The sequence below is a fragment of the Neofelis nebulosa genome, chromosome 9 (genome assembly GCF_028018385.1).
Source record: "Neofelis nebulosa isolate mNeoNeb1 chromosome 9, mNeoNeb1.pri, whole genome shotgun sequence".
NCBI classification, from domain to species: Eukaryota; Metazoa; Chordata; class Mammalia; order Carnivora; family Felidae; genus Neofelis; species Neofelis nebulosa.
In genome coordinates, this window is record NC_080790.1 from 92,338,770 (window position 1) to 92,365,749 (window position 26,980).

Genomic DNA, 26,980 nt, shown 5'->3' on the forward strand with positions numbered 1-26,980 from the left:
CTTCTGGCCAACAGCAGGCTATTAGCAGTTAAGTTTTGGTGGAGTCAAAAGCTATAAATTTTTGACGGTGTGGAGCCAGTGCCCCTACCCCCTGCATTGTTCAAGGACCACCTGTATATAGATAGAATGATAAAGCAAGTGTAGTAAACTATTGAGGCTGAAGAAAACGGGTGACAAACATACAGAAGTTCTTTGTACTGGTCTTGCAATTTTTCTAAATGTCTCAAATTATTTTAAAAATAAAAAGTCAAAAAAAAATCCCTCCTACATACACCATTGTAGAAGGCAAAAATTTTACTTTAAATTGATTTTTTTTCCTTTTTTGTATATTGCTTTCCTTTTGTTGTTAAGTTTATTTATTTTGAAAGAGAGAGAGCGTGTGCCCATGCAAATGGGGTAGGAGTTGGGGGGAGAGAATCCCAAGCAGGGTCTGTGCTGTCAGCGCAGAGCCCGACATGGGGCTCTATCTACAAACCCTGAGATCATGACCTGAGCTGAAACCAAGAGTCAGACGCTTAATCAACTGAGCCACCCAAACACCCCTGTTTTCTTTTCTTGATTGTTTTAATGAAAACACTGTGAACATTATGGGGAAAACAGGGAAGAAAATACTGAATTCACTTTCTTCATGAAATATGAATAATTCATTTTACGTTGCAATTTGGTATTCCATGAAACCTGTCCTTTTCGTGTTTCCACAGAGAAGCTACTTGGTGGCATTTGATATCACACACCTGCCCACAGGAGCTCAGAGAGCTCACACAGAGAGGTGTGCCTGAGCTAAACAAACCTAAGGGGGCTTCCAGAATAAAGCATGGATGCCATGCATAGTCAGAGGTATCATCTCACAGGACAGGGCAACTGAGTGCCACCGCCAAGGGCCCATGTAGCAAAGGGTTCCTGGAAGAATCTGGCAGAGGATGGCTCATGAGTGCCAATGCTATTCACACAATGCACAACCTCAGGAGCTCAGAGAAAAACAATGGATGAAAGTTCAGGGTGAGAAGCATGAGGAGGGACAGGCTAGAAGCCAGAGGAGCCTAGCAGAATGTGAGCCCTCCTAAGAACTATGGGCAAGCTTGGGGGAATGTGATATCACCCATCCACAACTATCCATGTACCCAGCAAATAGTCTATAAGCTCTAATAAGTGCCAGAGATTATTCTAGATACTGGGGGAGGGGTGCAGGTGAACATCACAGTGCCCTTTCTTAAGAGATCAGTGGTCATCTCTGCTTCCCATACCCTGTCCAGCCCTGTGCCCCATCACAGAGTAAACCAGAAACCTCTTTTGCTTGAGTGAGAGGCATGTCCACCTTGCTCCAGAATGGGCAGAGTGTAGATGCCCTACCCGACTTGTTCAATGTCTTTTTTGTCCTCTCAGAGTTTCAGCCACTGGCCAAAGCCACCAGCCCCTATACACTGTCAGATCCCTGAATCCACATCTTCCATCTCTACAATAAAAAACAACTTCCTGAAACAGGGGATCAAGGAGAACCTTGTGTGTAGGCGGTTCCAGAAGTCACCTGCCCAGTCTCTCTTAGTTCACTGCTGGTCCATGGAATACAGCCCCACACATCTGGAAGCACCTGTGGCCCAAGTGGGCTCCCTAGTTTGTAAGAATTAGAATTTTTTCCAAATCAAAAGGTTGCTTCTGTGCAAAATCCAATTATAGTAAATATCTGGCTACATATCAAGGGACTGACTGGGGTGTTCTAGGTAATCAGATATCAACTATTTTTAAAAAATCGTTAATTTCCCAATCTTCTTTATTCTAAAGTATTCTGCTTTATTGAGGGGAAAGAATATATTTAAGTTGTATTAACATCCTATAAAAAGAATGTTAAAATTCATTAAAGAACCTCATGAAATATGTATATGTGTATATATGTATAAACTATTTCAGTGTGTGTGCAATTGAGACAATTTTAGACTCACATAAAAGTTTCAGAAATAGAACAGAGTTCCTGTAGAAATTGCAAAGATAGAACAGAGAGTTCCCACATACCCTAGAGTGCCTCTTACATAAGAACAGCACATGATCAAAAACAGGACATTGACACGGAGAACAAGGCTAAACCACAGACCTAAATCAGATCTCACAGCTTAACCATGCCCTCCCTTTTGTTTGTTTGTTGTCTAAAGGTCTATGGGTTTGCTGCATGTGTGACTTATATAACCAGTACAACAATCAGGATACAGGAAGGTCCTATAGCCTTAAAAAGCTCCTTCATGTTATTGCTGCCTTTTTATAGTTACCTCCCTTCCTTCACCTTTGACCCCGGGCAACCACAGAGCTGCTGCCTGTTGCTACACTTTTGTCTTTTGGAGAATGTCAGAGCAATGGAATCAGACAGTATGTGACTGTTAGAGACCCACCTTTTCTGCTCAGCACAATACCCAGTACAATACCTGGGTGTATCAGCAATGCATTCATTTTATTCCTGAGTAATATTGCATGATGAGGAAGTGCCACCATCCATGAATGAAGCTCATCCATTCATCCACTGGAAGATATTAGTTTCTAGGTTTGAGTTATTACAAGTAAATGCTGCGATGTACAGGAACAGGTTTCTGTGTGGATGTAAGTTTTCATTTCTTTAGAGCAAATGCCCAAGAGTGGGATTGCTGTGTCATATGGTAATTGTTCAGCTTTGTGAGAAAGTGACAGCCTTTTCCAGAGTGGCTGTATCCTTCTGCATTCCTACCAGCGATGAATGAGAATTAGTTGCTTTGCATTTTCACCAACACTTGGTAGTGTCTGTTTTTTGGATTTCAGCCATTGTTAAGAGGTGTGCCCTGCTATCTTACCATGGTTTTAATCTGCATTTCCCCGATGGCTAATGATGTTGAATGTTCTTGTGTGCTTACCCACCATCTGCACACCCTATTTGGTGAAGTGTCTATTCAAATCTTTTGCCATTTTAGAAGTTGGTTTGTTTATTTTCCTACTTTTGAGTTTAGAGAATTTTTAAATATACTTTGGATACACATTATTTGTCAGACATGTGACTTGCAAATATTTTTCTCTCACTCTGCAGCAGCTTGTCTTTTCATTATTTTACATGTATTTTGCAGAGTAAAATTTTAACTTTGATGAAGTCAAATTTATCTATCTGTTCTTTTATGGATTATCCTTCTAACTTCACATCTAAAAACTTTAAAAAAATTTAATGCTTACTTACTTTTGAAAGAGAGAGAGAGACAGAGTGTGAATGGGAAAGAGAGAGAAGGAGATGCAGAATCCAAAGCAGGATCCAGGCTCTGAGCTGTCAGCACAGAGCCCAACATGGGGCTCCACCTCATGGACTGCGAGATCATGACCTGAGCTGAATTGGATGCTTAACCTACTGAGCCACCCAGGCGCCCCTAAAAATTCTTCACCTAACTTAACCTACTGAGCCACCCATGCGCCCCTAAAAATTCTTCACCTAACTTTAGGTTACAGAGATTTCCTACATTTTCCTCTAAATGTGTTATAGTTATACACTTTACATTTAAATGTAAATGTGAATGTGATGACCACTTCTTTTTCAGAGCAACGTTGCTACCATTTGTGCAGTAAATTAACTCAGCTACAAGAACACATGCTTGTCAACACAAACTCCAGAAATGAAATACAACACTGGGGCTGGTGTATGATAATTGCAAAACAGAAGGTTAAAAATGGATTAGCTCATAAATGGTGCAGTGATAACACCTCTCCTACTCCTTGCATCAATATGCACTCAAATAGATAAAACATACATGACTGAAAATAAGCATATATAGAATGCTCACGTATCCTTCACTCAGACTCTATTGTTAGCATAGCTACTATACTGACTTTATCAGATATTTACCAAGTTGCTCATCCTTCTGTCCATCTATTACTTCATCTAACCCTCTTTGCGATGCATTTCAAAGTAAGCTGCAGACATCAATACACTCCCCCTAGACACTGAAGCATGCATGTCATCAGCTGAGGTTCAGATTTGTTTTCCAGAGTAAAAATGACAAAAATTGTTTTTTAAAAAAACTGGAGTTTCTAGATCTAATTTAGATAATTCAATCAACATGACCCAGAGATACAAGTTACTTATTATGGTGGAATAGAAAAAGTACAGGAATTAGAGCTAACATTTGGTCTATCCCTCCTAGCTGTGTGACCTTGGGCAAGTCACCAATGTCCTGGGGTTTGGCTATCCTTGGGGGCTCACTTAGGGGCTCTAAGATTCCTGATGCTTGGGTCTGCTGATGCTCTAACCATCAGGGATTTTGTAAGTGTTTTATACTTCATTGTAAATTTTATATGTGATTCTAATATGCAGCCAAGATGGAAAACCACTGGCTGGAACCTCAAATTCATGATCTATAAAATAGGGGTGCCTACATCTTCCTGATCAAGCTAGTGAAAGCACTAGGGATGGAAACATTTGGGGCATGAGTCCCTCTTCCTGCTACATAGTACCTGAGTATTGACTTGTTTCTTCTTGCCTTTTTTGCCCCATATAGAAATTCTCCTCATATGGTCCAATCATAAATACCCTTAAAAATTTAAGAGTAAGGAAGAGGATTAACTGTCAGTTTGAAGACATTCCAGCACCTCCTGAGTAATAATTTACCTTGTTTATATTTCTGATACTGACAAGCACCCATTTCTCTTTCAACAGGTTGGCTCTTACAGAGCACATATACTTTCTGCCTCCTGACAGGGGGTGAGACATTTTCTCTAAGTAGATTCTGTGATAAGCTAGTACATATTAATTCTGCCATACACCTATCTCCCACCCTTGTCACAGTTTCTTCAGTCTTTACAGTGAGTTATGTACTTATACTATCTCAGAGAACTACAGTTTATGAAGTAGTGGACTTGGTGACTCCCGACACTTCTAAGAGGTGTGACCAGTGGGTCCAGGATGACCATCTGTTCAACTGAACCAATTTAAGCTGCAGTGAATCTTCTGATTGAAAAAAAAAATGTACCATTGTCTTATTTCGTCCCCATCTTGAAGACTAGTTCTTAGAGATACAACAAATGTTATTAAGGCTACCTTTTACTTCTGAGAGCACATTTTGAGTATTTATGGAAATGGAGATGACTGGGATGGCATGTGCCTCTCATTTGTCTGGCAGCTGCCTCTTTCAAAACTTTCCTCAAAGTCCATATCACTTTATGTTAGGTCTTCCAAATACTGAAGTCCTGCCAGCCAGAGTGATTCCAGGTGCTACAAGGACATCAAAATGGGCAGATCAGCATTTGGCCTGCTGAAGAGATAGCTTGCCAAGGGCATCCAGTTCTAGAAGCCTGATATTCACACCTCTTGGCCAGTGCATGCTAACAACAGACAGATGGGGCTGTTACAGGGGACAATTCCAGCTGGAACAATATGGCCCAATCTGCTCGCAAAGCAAAGAGAGCTGTGTAAGTCCTTTTCATGAGTGCATCTATCTCCTCCAGGTCACTGCCTGAAGCAACAAGAAAGCTCAAGCCTCTAGGAGCCACTGTGCAAGGATCTCATCTTCCATAAAACTGGACCAGTGGCTGCATTTTTAGAAGCACACAGAGGACATAGGGTGTAGAAGATCCCAGTCCCAGTTACACTCAATACCTCAACTTGGAGGCTGACTGTAAAGCAGTGTGAGATATCCACCCTTGTTCCAGAGCCACAGTGGGATGCAGAGGGAGGCAATGATGGAAGAGATCCCACCCAGATGAGCACAATGTCCTGGCAGAGCTCACAGGTCACAGAGCAGGAGGTGTTCCAAGGAGGGAAGTAACCAGGAGAGGCAGGGGGCTTCAGTCGGCTTCTGGATTATCCATTTCTCGGCTCATTTCATAGGGGATCCAGAGTGACCTAGATGGCCAGAAGAGTAGAATACCATCATACCAGGAAAAGTGGAGACACTGGCAGTGTTCCATCCAGGGCCCGGCAGCCTTGCTGGGGAAGGAGAAGGGTGTGAGGGGCCCTCCTTAGAAGAAGGTAGACATGGGTCCCTGGGCTTTCAGAAGGAGCTGTAAGGGGCAAGTTCACCTCTAGAGATGGAAAATGTTTCCAGTAAAGGTTGATCTTGAATCTTCTCTGACGGTAAGAGGATTAGAAGAAGCTGTCTGGATCACTGGTCAGGGAAGGTCTCTGTCTTTGATGCTGAGTGTGGTCTAGGGGCAGCAGCAGCATCCACTGGGAGATGTTAGAAATGCAGACCCTAAGGCCATACCCTGGACAGCCTGAACCCACACCTTCAATTTCAAACCCTTCAATTTCAGAAAGTGATTTGCTCACACACTCAAACTGGGCAAGGCTTAGCAAAAGTGCTAAGGTAGATGAGGAGTCACCAGGGATGGCTCCTTTCCTGGGAGCTCCTCTCCAGCATAGAGCTGCAGGGAGTCCCCTCGCTGGGACTCTCCCCAGCTTTCTGCCTGAGCTACTTTTTTGTCCAGCCTCTACTTTGGCAAACAAATCGCAGTAACAATGGTGCAACAAACAAACAGCCACTCCCCTTGTTCTCTGTTCCATTCTTCCTTCAGGATCCTCAGACCCTATGAGTTTCTGCATCTTGTTCCAAATGGAGTCTCTCCAGGTGACAGTGGCCCTCTGGAGCTTGTCCGCACTGACTTCATCCTGCGACATGATGCAGGTCCTCATGACAGGGGCTAGCCCAGCTGTCACTAGGTTCTTTGCTGCCACTTAACTCATCTGGCATGGTACCAATCTGCTTGGGAACAGCTAGGTCAGTGTGTGCTGTGGCACACTGGTTCAGGAGGTCAAAATAAATGGTGTTTTGAAAACCAGGGGCTCAGAGTCAAATTAACCCAGGAATCACTGAATTAAAGTCAGCATGTGAATTCTGGCTAAGCCAAAACTGACCTGTAGAACTTGTGGGGCTGTAACTCTGTAGGGAGTATCTGGAGTTTCCAAGGGTTTGCCAAACCCTTTCTATTTTCCCATATGAGTGTTCCATGGGACACACTTTAGGGAACCTGTGCCAGGGTTCTGACTGCCTCCACATCTACTCAGAAAAATCTCACAGTTCATGTGATAAGATGACCAAGAACAGCTGGTCTGGCTAAGATCGTGGCGTATGAGAGCATATGAATGCCATATCCGACTGGCTGGGGGGTGGTCTTAAATTACAGCCACCTACAGGCATTAAAGAAAAATATTGACCCTGGAGATTGTGATTTAATTGGTTTTGGGGTGTGACCTCTGAATTACTGAGTTTAAAAGACAAAGAGGACACAGATGCCAGCTGAGGAAAGGGCTCTGGGGTGAGCACAGGCCCAGGGACAGGGTGGGTACTGTCTGGGCCCCCAATGCCTTCTGGTTGCTCCAGCTTTTCTGTTCCTTCTTCCTACTCTACAGCGCACAGAGAGAGATCTATCTGGGTAAAATGACTGCGGGATTTCTTTTTTTTTTTTTTTTAATTTTTTTTAACGTTTATTTATTTTTGAGACAGAGAGAGACAGAGCATGAACGGGGGAGGGGCAGAAGAGAGGGAGACACAGAATCGGAAGTAGGCTCCAGGCTCTGAGCCATCAGCCCAGGGCCCCATGTGGGGCTCGAACTCGCGGACTGCGAGATCGTGACCTGAGCTGAAGTCAGACGCTTAACCGACTGAGCCACCCAGGGGCCCCTGGGATTTCTTTTTTTAATAAAATACCAATGGTGTGTCATTTATAATACTCTTCATGTCATGATTTCTCCTTATTCCTTATGTGGAGTCTGTCTTTGTTTTTGTGGTTTGTGAAAAACACAATCTGCTCTTGTGTTGCAACACAGTGCTGAACGTTGCTTGGGAGCAATTTAACATGTGCCACTAACCAGCAGTCCCCAAGACAGGAAGATACAAGGATGCTACTGCAGAGCAGCTCACCATGTACCAGGAGGCCCCGTTCTATTTCTGTTTCTTGCACTTGACACAGGTGACTTTGTAAAGAACTTATTAAACCAAGTCAAGGTCATATAAAATTCTCACCAAGAAGACTGTCAATGAGCTTGGATGCTCACACAGTTTGGCTTCATTTCTATTAAAAAAATCTTTAGAAATTGATCCTGGAGTTCTTCTCCCTCTGACAGATTCATTTATTCATTAATAAATTAATGAGCACAAATATTAACTGCATTCCTAGACTGTGGAGCTATGGCCTAAGCACTGGAGACATATGCAGGAGTTTATGCCTCTGTTCCTCACCTTGGAGGCTGCAAACCACTCACCTACAACCCCTGTGGGAGAAGTGGTCTTAGACCACCAGCACATAACTTACACTCAGGTCCCCAAAGGGCCATACTGAGGCCTCCTCTGTGGAACTTAGCCTGAAACTCCCTTCCTAGGCTAGGTCCTCCATCTGGCTGGCCAGCCAGTGTTTCCTGAGTGCATTTCCTTATTCACTTGTTCATGAATCCTCACATTGTTGTCTGTTTCTGGTGAACTCAACCTAAGACAACTGTGGCAAAGAAGTCAGAAAATAAATAAGTAAGCAAACAGACAATGAATTGAAATAGCAACATTGATTCTGAGAAGCCAGCCCAGTGAAGGGCAAGGAAGAGAACATTTCAGGCATCAGGGATAGCTATAAAAGCCCAAATGGAGGTTGAGAGACTGAAGGAGGCTCCTGAGGTTTGAGATAGTAGGGAGGGCATGAGTGGTGTGGAGGCTGTGGGAGAGGAGCTCTGCTCATGGTGTCCCTGAAAGCCCACAGGGCGTTCATTTTATTGAACTCTGTTTGGGTGATCTGCTACCTAGTGATTACTTAAAAGAGATAAAAGCAAAAGTCCTAGAACAGGAGGCTCAATGATTAAGGAATCTATCCAAAGACTTTACTTTTCCTCTATTTTCTAGAAGAAGCATCAGAGTAAAATTCCATATAATCTACCATATTGAAACACATCCTGATTGCATCCAGCCTAGGCCAGCATAGCATGGGCGGTTTGTTGAAAAGAGGGCTATCCTCTGGGATTTGATCTCAGTTTAGATGGACCCTCCACCAGAAAGGCTCCCCAAAACACCCTTATCTCTGCTAACTCATTCCTGAATCTATATTTCACAATCTAGACCTCAATGGATAATAACCTTATATAAGGTTATAAGGTTCCAAGCAATGTATTATGTTTCTAAATATGTTTCTCATAACTGTTAGGAATGTTCCCTGACTCCACACATTCTATTTGTTTTATGATGGAACAGACTTCCACCATATCCCTTGGTAGTTCTCACCTTCCCAAGCATGAGATGTCTAGTTATTGGTCTTCTGACATGTTGGCACCAATGCAGACTGACTGACTTACTTACACACACCTATTAAAGAGTCACCAGGACACTGAGCTTGGTGGAGGCCTGGAGGAGAAATGTTTTCATAAACCATTGTGTACATCTACATTATACAACTCTAAAGGATCCTGTCTGTACTGGATTTCATTCAAATGAATATGAGGGGAGATAAGTGGCCCTTCGGCTAAGCTTGGGGAAACTTTATTAAAGTAAAATTGGGTTTAGAATAAACATTTTGCTGATATTTGTTCAAAACTGAGTATGGAACATATTCATCAGAGGCTTTTGGGCCTTCTCTTCACTATTATTCAGACTATATTTACGCATGTTAGAAAGCACTTAGCTCACAGCAACATGTAAATGTATCAAAGCAGATTTCATTACAAGAAATAGTCTTACAATGACAGAAGATTCCAGTTCTCTGGCACTGATTCCCTTCATTAAGGCAGCTGTAGATACAACAGGCCCCTCCTCACCTACAATTATGACTAGTGGCTCAGAAGCCCCAGTCAAGAAATCTTTTCAGCACAAATTTGAAAAATTAAAAAGGCTTTTATTTATTTGACATATGAATTTGGTTTGATGCCTCTTCCCTTTTACCTATCAAAAAGTGTTTCAGAAGAATATGAAAAATTATCGGTCTGTATTATTATGACAGATGGATTTATGATCTTGGGAGACACTTTCCCCATCAAATGGTTATAGTTACACACTTCAGTGCCTTTTATTTATATATAAGATGAGAATATGTTAGATGAGAATATAAGAGATCGATTTTTAAGAAACATGCCTTGAATTCCACATTTAGATGAGAGTTAGCCTTGATACAGAAAATTAAAACAATAAATGGCATACTATTATGCCAATCATGTTTATGTTTCACAAAATATTTTTGAATCTTTCTTTGGAAATTGTATTTAGAATGCCCTTACTGGTAACTATTACTTATTTCATGAAAGTAAATTTAATTTCTAGATGAATAAAAGTTACTCATACATTGCCTCTTTACAGAATAAGGTGGTTGCTGCAGTTTGGGCAACACAAAATGGGCTATGACTATAAGGACTAAAACTATTCCCTTGTGTGACTGATCCACAGGTAGATAAACAAGAAACTGGAATATCTAAATATAATTCTTTATAGACTATCCCAAGGGAGGAAAATGATAATTTGATTTTCTAATGCTATAAGCAAATATATGTCATATTATTTGAAGTAATTAATTTGATTAAAATTCTTAACCATAAGCCATCTATGGACATGTGAACACATTCTTTGTTTGAATCTAGTGATGCTGGAAAATGCACATCTAGGACTTCAGGCAGTATCTTGGCAAGACTTCTTATATGATAGTGTCAGGAGGTAGGCATATCTTGTCTTCCAGAAATAACTGGAAAAAAATATCAACACAGCCTTATACAGCCTTATACACTGACCAAAGGTCAGTATATTGAAAAGTATTTACTTACCAACAACTGATGAAATTTGAGTAAGAAAAGTGAGTATCTGTGATGTTGTTACCATGCTTCACACCAGCTTGGCCCATGCAGTATTTCTGCTAGGGTGGACCTAGCCATGGAAACCATTTGCTTTATTATTGAAAGGGGCTTAATTGATTGGGAGTAGAAAATCCATTCCTAGCTATGAATGGGAAAAGTCTGAAGCTCTCCCAACCAATGGCTATAGTCCTGGTTGGGTCAAGTGGCAGATGGGAGAATAACCCAGGAATTTAAAAGGGAGCTCCTGGAAATGAGATAACCACAGAGGGACTTGGTAAGCTCTCCTCACATCCCCAGCTGACATGGTGGCTAACACAAGAAAAGATAAAAAGAAAACAACAATAACAAAAACAAGAAACACATAGAAAACAAAAATCAAAATGGCAGACATAAAGCCAATCATATAAAAATTACATTTAATACAAACGGACTAAATATTCCAATCAAATGAAAGACTGTAAGACAACAACAAAAAAAAAAAAAGAAAAGAAAAGAAAAGAAATGAGATTAACTACATGCTTTCTATAAGAGACATACTTTAAATTCTAAGATAAAAATAAATTCTAAGCAAAAAGATAGAAAAAGATGTATCATGGAAAACGTAATAATAAAAACATGGGAGTGGCATATTAATGTCACACAAAATAGACCTAAAGACAAGAAATATTATTAGACATAAAAAGGAACACTTTATGATGATAAAATGGTCAATACTTCAGCATGATATAATAGTAATCATCATCATCATCAACATCATTATTATCATCAATGTGCATGTACCTACCAATGGAGCCCCAAAATACATAAAACAAAAACTGACAAAATTAATGGGTAAACAGCAAAAACAAAAGACATGAATAGCATCATCAGTCAACTTGACCTAACAAACATTTATAGGATACTTCACATAATGACAAAATATACATTCTTTCACAAGTGTGCATAGCACATTTCCCAGAGCACATTATATGCTATGCCTCATATTAATTTTCAATAAATTTAAGAGAGAAATTATACACACTACATTTTCAACCACATTAAATTAATTGAGGAGTAAATAATTTAAAAAATTGGGACATCTCTGAATATTTGAAAAATTAAATGCTTTTATAAATAACCCACTTTAAGAAAGCACAGTGGAGTATTACTTGGCAACCAAAAAGAATGAAATCTTGCCATTTGCAACTGTGTGGATGGAACTGGAGGGGATGGATTATGCTAAGTGAAATTAGTCAGAGAAAGACAAAAATCTTATGATTTCACTCATATGAGGACTTTAAGAGACAAAACAGATGAACATAAGGGAAGGGAAACAAAAATAATATAAAAACAGGGAGGGGGACAAAATAGAAGCGACTCATAAATATGGAGAACAAACTGAGGGCTATGGGAGAGGTTGTGGGAGGGGAGGATGGGCTAAATGGGTAAGGGGCACTAAGGAATCTACTCCTGAAATCATTGTTGTACTATATGCTAACTAATTGGGATGTAAATTTAAAAAAAATAGGGGCACCTGGGTGGCGCAGTCGGTTAAGCGTCCGACTTCAGCCAGGTCACGATCTCGCGGTCTGTGAGTTCGAGCCCCGCGTCAGGCTCTGGGCCGATGGCTCAGAGCCTGGAGCCTGTTTCCGATTCTGTGTCTCCCTCTCTCTCTGCCCCTCCCCTGTTCATGCTCTCTCTCTGTCCCAAAAATAAATTAAAAAATATAAAAAAAATAAAACAAGTTAAAAAAAAAAAGAAAGCACAATCGATATTAGAAAATGTTTTGAACTCAATTAAAAATGAACACAACCTATCAAAAATTTGTAGTTAAAACAGTATTTGAGAGAAAGTATAAATTTAAACATATATATCATAAAGGGGAAAAAATCTCAAATGGAAACTAAGCTCCCATGTAAAGAAACTAAAGAAGAGCAAATTTAACCCAAAGGAAACAGACAGAAGGGTATCATAAACATCTAAATGAAAATCAGTGAAATGGAAAACCAAAAAACAAGAGAACAATCAGTGGAACCAGAAGTCAGCTACTTGAAATGATCAACAAAATTTATAAACCTTTGGCTAGACTGACCAAGCAAGAAACATAAAGCCTTGAATTACCAAAAGTATACATAAAAGAGGCGACACCACCAATCATACAGAAAGTAGAAAGATTTAAGTGGAATATTATGAACAACTCTATGCCAGCAAATTACAAAATTTGGATAAAATGGACAAATTCCTAGAATGACACAAATTACTAAAACTGCATCAAGAAGAAAGGAAAATCTGAAGATTTTCTTTAAAATAATAGATTTAAAACAATAAAGAAATCATCTTATTTCTTATTGATTTGATACTGATTTCAGATCAGTAATAAAAATTCTTCCCACAAAGAATAGCCAAGGCCCAGATGTCTTTACTGATGACTTTGAACAAATATTTAACAAACAACCCCCCCCAATACTATGCAGATTCTTTCAGAAAACAGGAGGGAACACTTCTTTACTCATTCTATAAGGCCAGTATTACCCTGATACCAAAACCAGGAAGAAATATCACAAGAAAGGAACTACAGACCAATATCCCTCGTGGACACAAACATAAAAATTCTTAACAAATTATTAGTGAGTCAAATCTAGCAATCTTTAAAGAGGAATATATACCATGACCAAGGGGGATTAATCCCCCAAAGTAAGGACACTTTTATATCTGAAAATCAGTTCATGTAATAGATCACATTAATAGAATAAAGGACAAAAGAAAAATTTACACATGATCATCTAAATAGAGAAAATGCATTTGATGAAATGCAACACCTATTTTCTTATTAAAAAAAAAAACTGTTCAACAAAGTTGTGATGGAAGGGAATTTCCTACTCCTGCTTAAGAACATGAACAACATTATCTTTCATCAGGAAAGTCTGAGTGCTTTCCCAGGATTAGGAGCAAGGCAAGGATGCCTCCTGCTTGCCATCTCCCTTCAACATCATATTTGAGGTTCTAGCCAGTGGCAATGGAGAAAACAAAGAAAATCAAACCTCAAATCACCCACCCCAAACCTCTCTAGGGGAGACTAAAAATATTTTCTATATTATCGATTATTTTCTGAATTATTTATTTCCTCTGGGTCAATTTCTCTATTGTTTTTCTGTTTCATTCACTCTTTTGAGCTTTCTTCAAGTGTTTGTTGAGTCCTCCCTCTTTGCTCATGTTTATGAATGGAGTACATCAGTGCTAAACTGCAGTTGTGAAATCCTGAATCTCCTGACAGGCTTCAAGTGTGTAATGGGAGGGCAGACTCCTGATCTTGGGGAGGCCCAGCTGCAGCTCAGGGCAGCGAGGGAGTGGTCTGTGCCTGCCCCAGCTCTGCCTCTTCATACTTTACCTGTGGATTCTGAAACCGCAGTTCACTATAACACAAACTTCTCCCCCTCCTAATGTTGGAGGAACAGCATCACCATTAGGAGGCAGGAGTCTGAAGTCAGCATGTCTCAGATCCAAGAGCTGCCGGTACATCCAACTGTGTGACTTTGGACACCACCCAAGCTTCAGTGTCATTATGCACAGGGTGAGGCAGGATTAACACTTGTGGCCCAGTGTTGCTGTGGGGTTACATGGCAGAGGGTGCATGAAGAGTCTGACATAGATGCTCCACCAGTAGGTGCCTGCCATCTCCTTCCTTCCCACTGCAAAGAAAAGGCTCACCCACCTTGGTCACTCTTTCTAAGTGATGACGTTCCATGTGCTCTAGGATCCTGAAGGAGTTGCATTATCACAAATAAATGGGTCATAATTGGCCTTTCAGCATTTGATAAGCATCTCTAACAGCAAGGGGGCTCTTAGGACTCTCTAGCCCTGAACTTCACCTACTTCATTTCATAGCTTTAAACCCAAATTTTATATTTCATACAACTGCTTTATCACTGGTGCCTGAAGTCTCTGAGTGTCAGTGTATGAAAAGGAGAAGTGTCTTCCTGCTATTGATGTTCCTAAAAGCTCTAGTTTCACTGCAGTCTGGGCACTAGATGAAGCAGTGGTCAAACTCCAGGGAGGAGGCCCTGGAGCTGTAGAGCACCAGGCCCAGCATCATGCACCCAGAGTGCCCTGAGGATGCCCACGGGGAGGCTTGTCTGGTTACACTGAGTGCAATGACACTGAAAGATGAGCAGCCACCTCTGCATTCCTGCAACCCCTCAGAGGCCCCCTGAGATCTCCCTGTCTGATTTGGAGTTCTGACAATTCACCATGACTAGCAACTCCCTCTTGGGTAGAGCAGAGCAAATCTCAATTTCTGAAGCCCTTACATAAAGATTCTTGAAATTAGCTACAGAACCTATTCGCATAAGTATGACCTCAAAGGCTAACTGAAAACTTCACATGTTCTTGTAGAAATGTGTGTCAGGTGAGCAAACCTCTCTGGATCAGGGACTCTCCATTATAAATGTCAGCGGCAAACCTCTCCAGGTAGAGTGAGAAGGGGGCAGGTAAGAGGCAGGTTTCCTTGTACACAGAAACTTCAAGGACAAGAACCCCTGATCTTTACCAGGGCAATGGCTTTCTGAAAAGTACAATTTTCAGGAAATGGTATCAATTTGCTATAGACCAAGTGAAGCTATAGAATTCCCTGAGAAGTTAAATTGTCATTTTTTTGTTGTTGTTTTATCTGAAGTAGTACTGCCTTCTGGGATGAGCTCCAAATCAATAACTATTGTATTTTCTGTTTAAGTGACAATATAATCATGACTGTTGTCACTCTGTTCAATTAGATGATCTTAAAAATATATATATGTCAAAAAGGCAAACTTTTTTTCTCTATGATAGACTATAGACTGCAATAATTGGCAACCAATTTGTTGGCACTTTCCTATATTGCCACCCTAAAAAGTCCTTCCCACACTGACTTTGGGCTTAGCTGTGTGTCTTTCTTTGGCCAATAAGACAGCAACATGCCTAACACAAGCAAAGACTTGGAAAGTCTTTGCACATTGAGACTCACCCTCTCTTGCTGCTCTTGGAATCTCTATCATGACTGCTATGTGATGGAGTGACCTGCTGGATGAGAGTCATGTGGTCCAGCCACTTCTGTCATCCCAGCTAATGGCCAGCCAGCATTCTCAAGTACAGCTGGGTAGCTGAGCAGCAGCTACCCACAGACCAGTGAGGGGACACAGGTAAGACTAGCAGAGCAAGAACCATCCAGCTGAGACTCATCCCAGTTGCTGACCCTGAGAATCATGACCTAAATAAATAGTTGTTTTAAGCCACTAAGTTTTTGGGGATTTGTAATGCAGCAAATGCTAACTGATACAGGCCCCTTTATTATTTCATGGAATAGAAAAACAATCAACCTTAGAACAGTTGCTCCATGCATGCTGACACTTTTTTTAAATCTTTATTTATTTTTGAGAGAGAGAGCGAGCGTGCAAGTGGGGGAGGAACAGAGAGATAGGGAGACACAGAATCTGAAGCAGGCTCCAGGCTCTGAGCTGTCAGCACAGAGCCAGAGGAGGGGGCTCTAACCCACGAACTGCAAGATCATGACCTGAGCTGAAGTTGGACACTTAACTGACTGAGCCACTCAGGTGCCTTTGCATGCTGACACTTCTAACCACTCACTAGTTGTTTGTTTGTTTGTTTTCATGAATAAAGAGTGCAATGGCCATGCCATAAGAATGTTGCTGAGAGAATATCTTATTTTTACAGAATTCCTAATGGACCAAATCTGCCACTTTGAATGATCCTCTACAATACTCTATGGCTATGCTAGACAGCAATGAAGGAGTGACAACTGCCATAACTGTGCCTTGATACCTTCCCCTCAGAGCCTGTGGGAAGATCCATCTCTTGGTTTGGATTTGTTCCCTGGATATCAGACAGAAAGTCTTGTAAGAGACAGCCCAGCTTTTAAAGTACTTGTTCCACTGATGTCTTTGGGTGGACCCTTTCTGGCAAAGGTACAAATGCCAACATGCTCTGCCTTACCCCTACAGTCAAAGGTGACTACAAAAATATTAGTACACAGTAGACACTATAATCATGACTGAAGATTCCAGCTGCTGCATCATTAAAATAATTGTTTCTGATGGGCTGCCTCTACTGTTGTCAGGACAGGGAAACAAACTGGGCGGCAGAGCTCACCTCCCCAGAAGCCTGCACTACCTGTCAAAGTCTTAGACTAACCAGATAAAAAAACCCTGTTGCCCCAGCCACCCATATCCTAATATTTAATTTAAAATATTGACTCTAAGTAGGTTGTGGTCCTTTGCAAAGTTCCAAAACCACATCTACTGGGTGAGATCACTTTGTGAAAATTATTGCAAAAAAATGGATTCAGTAATTGATTGACAAAAATGTGGATTAAGACATACTATGGGGGCGCCTGGGTGGCGCAGTCGGTTAAGCGTCCGACTTCAGCCAGGTCACGATCTCGCGGTCCGTGAGTTCGAGCCCCGCGTCGGGCTCTGGGCTGATGGCCCAGAGCCTGGAGCCTGCTTCCGATTCTGTGTCTCCCTCTCTCTCTGCTCCTCCCCCGTTCATGCTCTGTCTCTCTCTCTCTGTCTCAAAAATAAATAAAAAAACGTAAAAAAAAAAAAAAAAAAAAAAAAAAAAAAAGACATACTATGAAAAGAACACTTGCATTTAAATAATGGTTGTATTTATTTGCAAGCTCAATCTGAAGCCAATGCAAGTCTTAAAGGAAAAGGAGTAAGATCCCTTCAGTGTAGTTTGTTGTGAAGCCACAGAATGGAAGTGGACTAAAGACCAAGAAGATGTATTATTCACTTGTTCATCTTCACTGATACTGACATAATGTAGTTATTCAAGGATATGGACTTTTAAGTGCGTGGATACAAGGAAAGGGAGGGAGGAATGAAGCCCACACAAGTAACAGAGTAATGATAGAGACATTAAAGAATCCCAAAATTTTAAATTCTAATGGATATTATATATTGGAGCTTATTTTCTAAATATTCTTAACAAAGCTGAAAATCCTCTGCTAGCCAGCTTGGCCACTTGGAGGCTTAAGGACATCTCTGCACAGGATAGGCCTGCCCCTTCCTTTGCACCATCTCCAAACAATGGCACACTTCACTTTTTAAGTATTTCTTCAGTTCTACTGCTATCCTGATTCTCTCCCTCACTGTGTCTTATGACAGTTCCCAAAAGCTCTGTGCATCCAGTTTGGTCCTAGCCCCATGTCCCTCCTCTCACCCCTCCATCTCTCCATTCTGTCCCACTGTCCCACTCTGCAGCCATAGCAGCTTCCAAAAACTTGAATCTGACCCCAGCTCTCCTGCCTGAAACTCCTCAGTGGTTTCCATGGCCACAGCATCCTTCAAGGTATCTAGCAGCATGGTCTATGGGGTGGTAGCTGAGGAGGGCTGAAGCTGTAGATGGGTGGGCCAGGGCTAGTCTTGGGTCACACCCCTCCCTAGGGCTCTCTCTTGATGTTATTACATGTCCTTCCTTCTTGTAAGCATATGGGTTTGTGACCTCACCTAAAATCCAGCCTCCCTTGGAAGGCTGGTACAGTCCTCAGTTACAGGACTTTCTTTTTGGTCCTGTGTCCCGACTTCACCATGATCCATAGGTCTTACAAGTATAATCAGTTACTATCCCCTGCTGACCTAGGTTGGATACTTCTGTGCTTTATCTGCTCATGATGTCCTCTTTGACCAGAATTCTCTTGCTAACTCCCCACGAGCCCTCTTGCTTAGAGTCTGGTTCTTTACCTCATGATGCAGTGCAGGGAGTGCTTCCTCTGTAATGACTGCTGACCCGCCACATTATGCTTGGAGTCCCATCACCCTTACTTTGGATGCTCTCAGAGCAGACTGGGTACTCTACCATCATAACTCCTGTGTTATGTGGCAACTGCACTTTTGTATACCTGCTTCCTGAACTTCGAGCAGTTCAAGTGTCATCTATATGTTTGCATTCAACAAAACCATCAGGTCTTGGAAAAGAGTGGACAATTGACAGTGGCTTGTGAATGCAAGCCAAAGTACTTCTTGCAGCTTTCTCAAAACTTTAGAAAGGCCAGAGATGATATCCTCCTCCTCCCCTTAACAGGTGCCACCAGAGGGTGTGAAGGTTCGTTCTGATGGCCTCTCCCACAACTTGACTTCTCTGTACTCCCTGACAGTTGGTTTTCATGGGCTCTATACACAAGGATTGCTACATGACATTTCTCATTTCTGAATTTCCCTTCCGATTAAAACCGTCTCTCTCCAGCTGCTTCTGGTTCTCAGTGCATTTCCAGGCCTGATGCTTCTGGTCTGCTTGGCTGCTGTGCTGTGTTACAATATGTCCAAAATGAATGTTTCAGAGGATGTAATCCAAATGCCCTTACCTGCCCTCCAATCTCCTGAAGAAGTGACTCTTGAAACAACTCAACTCATCTTCCCTTTAGGCTAGCACTCCTACTATTTCTTCCAGCAGGCTTTAGCTGTACCAAGCCTCCCTTAGAAGAAACTCTAGAATGCCAAATTAAGGAAACTACATGTGGCAGCAAAAACACTTCTCAAATTGTTCCCTACACATGCCTTTTCAGCCTAATGTGGCTCTAGGACCATAAACCTCCCTCTCACCTTGATCACTGTTGCCAATAACCCCTCTCTCCTGAGTGTGGGGTATTAGCAGGAATACCCAGTTGATTTCCAGTGCTGGCAATCTTTAAATCCACCAGTAGCCCCAGTCTTATGGCCATTACCTTGTGTTGTCTCTGCCAGCATCCCTGCTGAAGCCCCCACTGGGTGTTGGTCACCTAGACTTTCTCTACTCCAACTTCAATGTATATTTAAGGATGCTTCAGTTTCTCTGCATTTTCGCACGCAAGTTTCATTCCCTAACTTTTGCTAGGCGCTCATGGGTCCCCACCCAATCCCCATGCCCCATCCCCAAAGGCTTATGATAAACACATCCTCTGACCTCCAGCTCCTGGAATTCCTCCTCCTCCTCCACGTCGTAGGACAGTGTGTGGATTTTGATGTCGTCAGGTGAGAGGTCAATGAACTTCCCATCAGGGTACTCCAGGCTCTCTTTGGTGGGCGACCGGTCCTCAATGAAGGTGGTCTCACAACAGTCGGCAGCCACGCCATCCCCCCAGGAGCGCAGCACACCCTCTGAGTAGAGGATGATGTTGGGACGGAAATGGGACTCCACAGACTGCGGAAGGGTGTTGGGATCCAGCAACTGCTGTACTGGCTCACTCCTGCTGCTGTCCAGGGTGGCTGGCGCTGCACTGCCCACCACCCGGCAGCTCTGGTACTGTGGTGCTGGGTAAACAGACACCAGGCCATCTCTGCTCTCAGCCATGAAGTTTCTGGTGTTAATTAAGCCATTCCTCTTGCCAGCATCACTGATTTTACTGTGCACCAGCACACTCTTCTGTTCAATTATGCCATCCATGGTGCTCTCCCTCCTCAACTGGGTGTAAGGCTGGCAGGCTGCACTCCAGGGTCACACTTGCCTCATGGGACCCATTTCTCCTGAAGGCAGAGGAAACAGAGATGAGACAAGAAAATCACACCTGACAAAAAGCTAATTACCCGGACCGTCGCTGTTTCAGCGTGTACTAGTCAGCCAATATGCACAGAAACTGGGGAGTCAGATGATATTCTAGTCCTACCTATTCTACCAATTTTAAAAAGGCTCTATCTGAGCAGCCAGTCAGAGAAAGCCAGATATTGATTACTCACATCTCTATAAAGACTTTGCTTCCAAATAAAGGAGACTGCAGGAATTGGAACCACTGTAGCTCTAGAGAAACCTGTGATTGCTGGCAGACAGCTTGAAATCCTTGGGTAAATCCAATCACATTAGCATTGGGCCAGGCCAGAGGGAAAGTAAGGCTGTAAATCTGTAATGGGGATTGACTCTTCCCAGGTCCATGGCTATTTATTCGAGCAGAAAACACATGCTCAAGGAAGAAAGGGTTTAAAATAATGTCCCACACAGATTTAGAAGATAAATGACAGGAAAACCCACATTATTAGTACCATGTATGGACAAAATTCCCCAACTGAGGAAACACTCACATGTATATTCAAGTACATTCTAATGTATGTATGAGAAATGCCTACTGGTCTTCCAACATGGGCCCAGGAATTGAACTAGAAATTCCCCTGCCTTAATAGCCCTCAACTTAGAGAAACATCTACATATTTGGAATACAATTAAGAAGTCTTCTAAATTGTTTCTAGCTAGATCATGTTCCTTTCTAGGGTTTTGAATATTTAAAAAAAAAAAGGGGAGAGGAAGGAGGAGGAGGAAAAGAAAGAAAGATACCAAAGATTAAGGTTTTGGAGATAATGAATATCCTTGAACAGCAAAGGAAGCCATCAACAAACAAAAAGGCAACCTATGGAATGGATGACGATATTTACAAATGATATATCTGATAAGAAGTTAATATCCAAAGAACTTATACAACTCACGCCAAAGAATAAAACAAAACAAAAGACAATCTGATTTAAAAATGGGCAGAGGACCTAAATAGACATTTTTCCAAAGAAGACATACAGATGGCCAAGAGACATATGAAAAGATACTGGACATAACTTATCATCAGGAAGATGTAAATCAAAGCCACGATGACATATAACCTCACACCAGTCAGAATAACTAGTATAAAAAAGACTAGAAATAAAGTGTTGGTGAAGATGTGGAGAAAAAGGAACACTTGTGCACTGGAGTGGGAATGTAAACTGCTGCAGCCACTGTGGAAAACAGTATGTAGGTTCCTCAAAGAGTTAAAAATAAAAATACCATATGATCCAGTAATTCCGCTACTGGGTATTTACCCCACAAAAATTAAAATGCTAATTTGAAATGGTATATACACCCCTATGTTTATTGAAGCATTAATTACAATAGCCAAGATATGGAGACGATCCAAGTGTCCATTTATAGATGAATAGATGAATAGATAAGAAGATGTGGTGAATATATGTGTATATATACATATATTATATGTATATAATGGAATATTATTCAGCCATAAAAAAGAATGAGATCTTGCCATTTATGACAACATGGATGGACCTAGAAGGTATTATGCTAAGTGAAATAAGTCAGGTAAAGACAAATACTATATTATTTTACTTATATGTGGGATCTAAAAAAACACAACAAGAGAACAGACACACTAAAAAACCCAACAGACTCCTAAATACAGAGAGTATTGCCGAGGGGAAGAAGGATGGGGAGATGGGCAAAACAAGTGAAGGGGATTAGGAGGTACAAACTTCCAGTTATAAAATAAATAAGTCACAGGGATGAAAAGTACAGCATAGAGAATATAGTCAATATTGTAGTAACATATGGTGACAGATGGTGATTACACTCATCATGGTGAGCCCTGAAAAATGTATAGATTTGTTGAATCACTATGTTATATACCTGAAACTATGTGGTATGTCAACTACAGTTAAATAAAAAATTAAACAAACATTTTAAAATTTTAAATAGAATAATTTAGAAGTATTTGAGCAATTTTACTAGAAGTAAAAAAAAAATAATAATAATGATTTAAGAACACTTGCACCTTTTCTCAAGATTTTATGAATGCTTAAGGTTTTTCCTAACAACAAAAAGAATAAATTTCCTCAAGCATTTCCTATTTGCAAGTTAATAACTATTATGTATGAAAACACTTTGAGTGTTGGGACTTTGAGAACTGTGGCTTTCTATGAGATTTCATAATTTTCTCATATTATAACTGCTTTATTTGGTGGTAGCTACAAGAATTCAAAATTTTAGACCAACCGAGAAATAGGGAGGATACCTTTGTGACTAAGTAGAAAATAACATTTTAGTAGAGTTGACAAATGACTAGTGAAACTACAGCATAAGCACAGAGAGATGGTGGGTATTATTTATGTGACACTGTGTCAGATTTAAGACAGGTCAAAAAACTCACTGCCACTTCTGCTGATTTAGCTCTGGCATTTACCATCTTAAGACTGAAACAATGAAACTATTTGGACAAGATCTTTTGAGTACCTGCAACATGTGAGGCACAATATATAAGCATCATCTTTGGGACTGTTCTTCTTCCAAGGCAGCATAATATGCTCATTGAGGTACTTGTGGTCCAAACCCTCAGCTTCTCTAATCTTCTTCTTCTACAGAGAAGTCACTGGGTTGATCTCAGAATTGGGCCCCTTGTATGGTTTGTGAAGGCCAGATGTACCACTAAGCTTAGGATAACCTTCTTGAAGTATAGTTCACTTCTCAAACTGAGCTCCTTCTTCTCAAATATGTATTAAGTATCTTACAAAAGACATGTGGTTGCATGTGTTCAAACCCCATCTCTCCAATGGAGTCACAGACTCTTGCCCAGACGAAGGATCTCCCCTTTTCTGGTGTGTTCTCAGACACTGTGCTACAATTTCTGTTATGGGTGCTGTTACATCCTCTTCTGCAAACATCAAAACTGCTAATGTCAATATCTTCCTCCATCCCTTGCCCTTGCAAGAGGCAGCTCACTTTGAGCTGCACAAGCCCCAAATGTGAATCTGATATTACAGCATCTTGAGGCATGCACAGCTTAGGTCTCTGAGGTGCTGTCCACAGTTTGACACCTATAATGCTTAGCTGAGAACTGGAAACATGAGCACCACCTGGAAGTTTGTTAGAAGGTGGAATCTTCAGTACACCTTGAACTACTGAATCATAATCTGCATTTTAACACCATGCCAAGTGATTATTTTGCACATAAAACAGAGGGGTGCTGTTCTATCGTATATAGTGCAAGTTTTGGCTAGTTGCACAGTTGGCTTGACTATACAATGGATTATATACTATCTTTTTAAAAAGTATTCAAATTAATATATCAAATATTCTTAAGGGCTTTGTTTTATTTTTTTATATTTTATTTTATTTTATTTTATTTTATTTTATTTTATTTTATTTTATTTTATGTGTATGGAGCTAGAGCTTAGAGGTCTACTTTATTTCAACACTTGGAATTCAAAGTGTCCCTAACCTACAATGAACCAGCTTTTCATGGGAATCTTACATTTATGGCGAGTGCAAATGGCAGCTAGTTTGGCTTATCTTCCACACTCCTATGTTTGTATTGAAAACTACTGTTGATCCTTGACAACATGGGTTTGAATTGAATGGGTTCATTTATGGGCAGATTGTTTTTTCTTTTTTCTTTTTCATAGTTTCTTTTTTTTATTAACTTGTTTTATTTTTTATTTTTTTAAATTTACATCCAAATTGGTTAGCATTTAGTGCAACAATGATTTCAGGAGTAAATTCCTTAGTGCGCCTTACCCATTTAGCCCACCCCCCCTCCCAACACCCTTTCCATAACCCTCAGTTTGTTCTCCATATTTATTAGTCTCTTCTGTTTTGCTCCCCCCGTTTTTATATTATTTTTGTTTCCCTTCCCTTACGTTCATCTGTTTTGACTCTTAAAGTCCTCATACGAGTGAAGCCATATGATATTTGTCTTTCTTACTGACTAATTTCACTTAGCATAATCCCCTCCAGTTCCATCCACACAGTTGCAAATGGCAAGATTTCATTCTTTTTGATTGCCAAGTAATACTCCATTGTATATATATACCACATCTTCTTTATCCATTCATCCATCGATGGACATTTGGGCGCTTTCCATACTTTCGCTATTGTTGATAGTGCTGCTAAAAATATGGGGGTGCATGGGTCCCTTCGAAACAGCACACCTGTATCCCTTGGATAAATGCCTAGTAATGCAATTGCTGGGTCGTAGGATAGTTCTATTTTTAGTTTTTTGAGGAACCTCCATACTGTTTTCCAGAGTGGCTACACCAGCTTGCATTCCCACCAACAATGCAAAAGAGATCCTCTTTCTCTGCATCCTCACCAACATCTGTTGTTGCCTGAGTTGTTAATGTTACTCATTCTGACAGGGGTAAGGTGGTATCTCATTGTGGTTTTGGTTTGTAGTTCCCTGATGATGAGTGATGTTGAACATTTTTTCATGTGTCAGTTGGCCATCTGGATGTCTTCTTTGGAGAAGAGTCTATTCATGTCTTTTGCCCATTTCTTCACTGGATTATTTGGGGTTTTTTGGGTGTTGAGTTTGATAAGTTCTTGATAGATTTTGGATACTAACCCTTTATCTGATAAGTCATTTGCAAATATCTTCTCCCATTCTGTCGGTTGCCTTTTACTTTTGCTGATTATTTCCTTCGCTGTACAGAAGCTTTTTATTTTGATGAGGTCCCAGTAGTTCATTTTTGCTTTTGTTTCCCTTGCCACTGGAGACGTGTTGAGTAAGAAGTTGCTGCGGCCAAGATCAAAGAGATTTTTGCCTGCTTTCTCCTCAAGGATTTTGATGGCTTCCTGTCTTCCATTGATGTCTTTCATCCATTTTGAGTTTATTTTTGTGTATGGTGTAAGAAAGTGGTCCAGGTTCATTCTTCTGCATGTCGCTGTCCAGTTTTCCTAGCACCACTTGCTGAAGAGACTGTCTTTATTCCATTGGATATTCCTTCCTGCTTTATCAAAGATTAGTTGGCCATACGTTTGTGGGTCCATTTCTGGGTTCTCTAGTCTGTCCATTGATTTGAGTGTCTGTTCTTGTGCCAGTACCAGTACTGTCTTAGTGATTAAAGCTTTGTAGTATAACTTGATGTCTGGAATTGTGATGCCTCCTGCTTTGGTTTTCTTTTTCAAGATCGTTTTGGCTATTCGAGGTCTTTTCTGATTCAATACAAATTTTAGGATTATTTGTTCTAGCTCTGTGAAGAATGCTGGAGTTATTTTTATAGGGATTGCATTCAATATGTAGATTGCCTTGGAAAGTATCTACATTTTAACAATATTTGTTCTTCCTATCCAGGAGCATGGAATCTTTCTTCCATTTTTTTTTTTTGTCTTCTTCAATTTCTTTCATAAGGTTTCTATAGTTTTCAGCGTACAGATTTTTCACCTCTTTGGTTAGATTTATTCCTAGGTATTTTATGCTTTTTTGTGCAACTGTAAATGGGGTCAATTCCTTGAATTCTCTTTCTGTCACTTCATCGTTGGTATATAGGAATGCAACCGATTTCTGTGCATTGATTTTATATATGGCAACTTTGCTGAATTAATGAATCAATTCTAGCAGTTTGTTTTGGTGGAATCTTTTGGGTTTCCATATAGAGTATCATGTCATCTGCGAAGAGTGAAAGTTTGACCTCCTCCTGGCTGATTTGGATGCCTTTTATTTCTTTGTGTTGTCTGATTGCAGAGGCTAAGACTTCCAATACTACGTTGAATAACAGTGGCGATAGTGGACACCCCTGTCTTATTCCTGACCTTAGGGGGAAAGCTCTCAGTTTTTCCCCATTGAGGATGATATTAACATTGGGGCATTCATATATGACTTTTATGATCTCAAAGTATGCTCCTTCCATCCCTACTTTCTTGAGGGTTTTTATCAAGAAAGGATGCTGTATTTTGTCAAATGCTTTCTCTGCATCTATTGAGAGGATCATATGGTTCTTGTCCTTTCTTTTATTGATGTGAGGAATCACGTTAATTGTTTTGTGGATATTGAACCAGTCCTGCATCCCAGGTATAAATCCCACTTGGTTGTGGTGAATAATTTTTTAATGTATTGTTGGATCTGGTTGGCTAATACCTTGTTGAGGATTTTTGCATCAATGTTCATCAAGGAAATTGGTCTATAGTTCTCCTTTGTAGTGGGTCTTTGTCTGGTTTTCGAATCAAGATAATGCTGGCTACATAGAAAGAGTTTGGAAGTTTTCCTTCCATTTCTATTTTTTGGAACAGTTTCAAGAGAATAGGTGTTAACTCTTCCTTAAATGCTTGGTAGAATTCCCCTGGAAAACCATCTGGCCCTGGACTCTTGTTTTTTGGCAGATTTTTGATTACTAATTCGATTTCCTTACTGGTTATGGGTCTGTTCAAATTTTCTATTTCTTCCTGTTTCTGTTTTGGTAGTGTATATGTTTCTAGGAATTTTTCCATTTCTTCCAGTTTGCCTATTTTATTGGCATATAATTGTTCATAATATTCTCTTATTATTGTTTTATTTCAGCTGTGTTCGTTGTGATCTCTCCTCTTTCATTCTTGATTTTATTTATTTGGGTCCTTTCCTTTTTCTTTTTGATCAAACTGGCTAGTGGTTTATCAATTTTGTCAATTCTTTCAAAGAACCAGCTTCTGGTTTCATTAATCTGTTCCACTGTTTTTTTTTTTTTGTTTGTTTGTTTGTTTTGATAGCATTAATTTATGTTCTAATCT

The 26,980-nt window shown here is 40.6% G+C and overlaps 1 protein-coding gene across 11 annotated transcripts in view; it reads right to left on the reverse strand.

The window, feature by feature from the left end:
* SYNDIG1 (synapse differentiation inducing 1) overlaps window positions 1-26,980 on the reverse strand; it is a 181,567-nt gene that overhangs the window by 81,527 nt on the left and 73,060 nt on the right. For all 11 annotated transcript variants that reach the window (XM_058684698.1, XM_058684696.1, XM_058684690.1 and 8 more), the window contains one exon: window positions 19,661-20,220. In XM_058684698.1, the coding sequence (XP_058540681.1) occupies window positions 19,661-20,140 (480 nt within the window). In that variant the 5' untranslated portion in view covers window positions 20,141-20,220. The remainder of the gene's footprint in view (window positions 1-19,660; window positions 20,221-26,980) is intronic.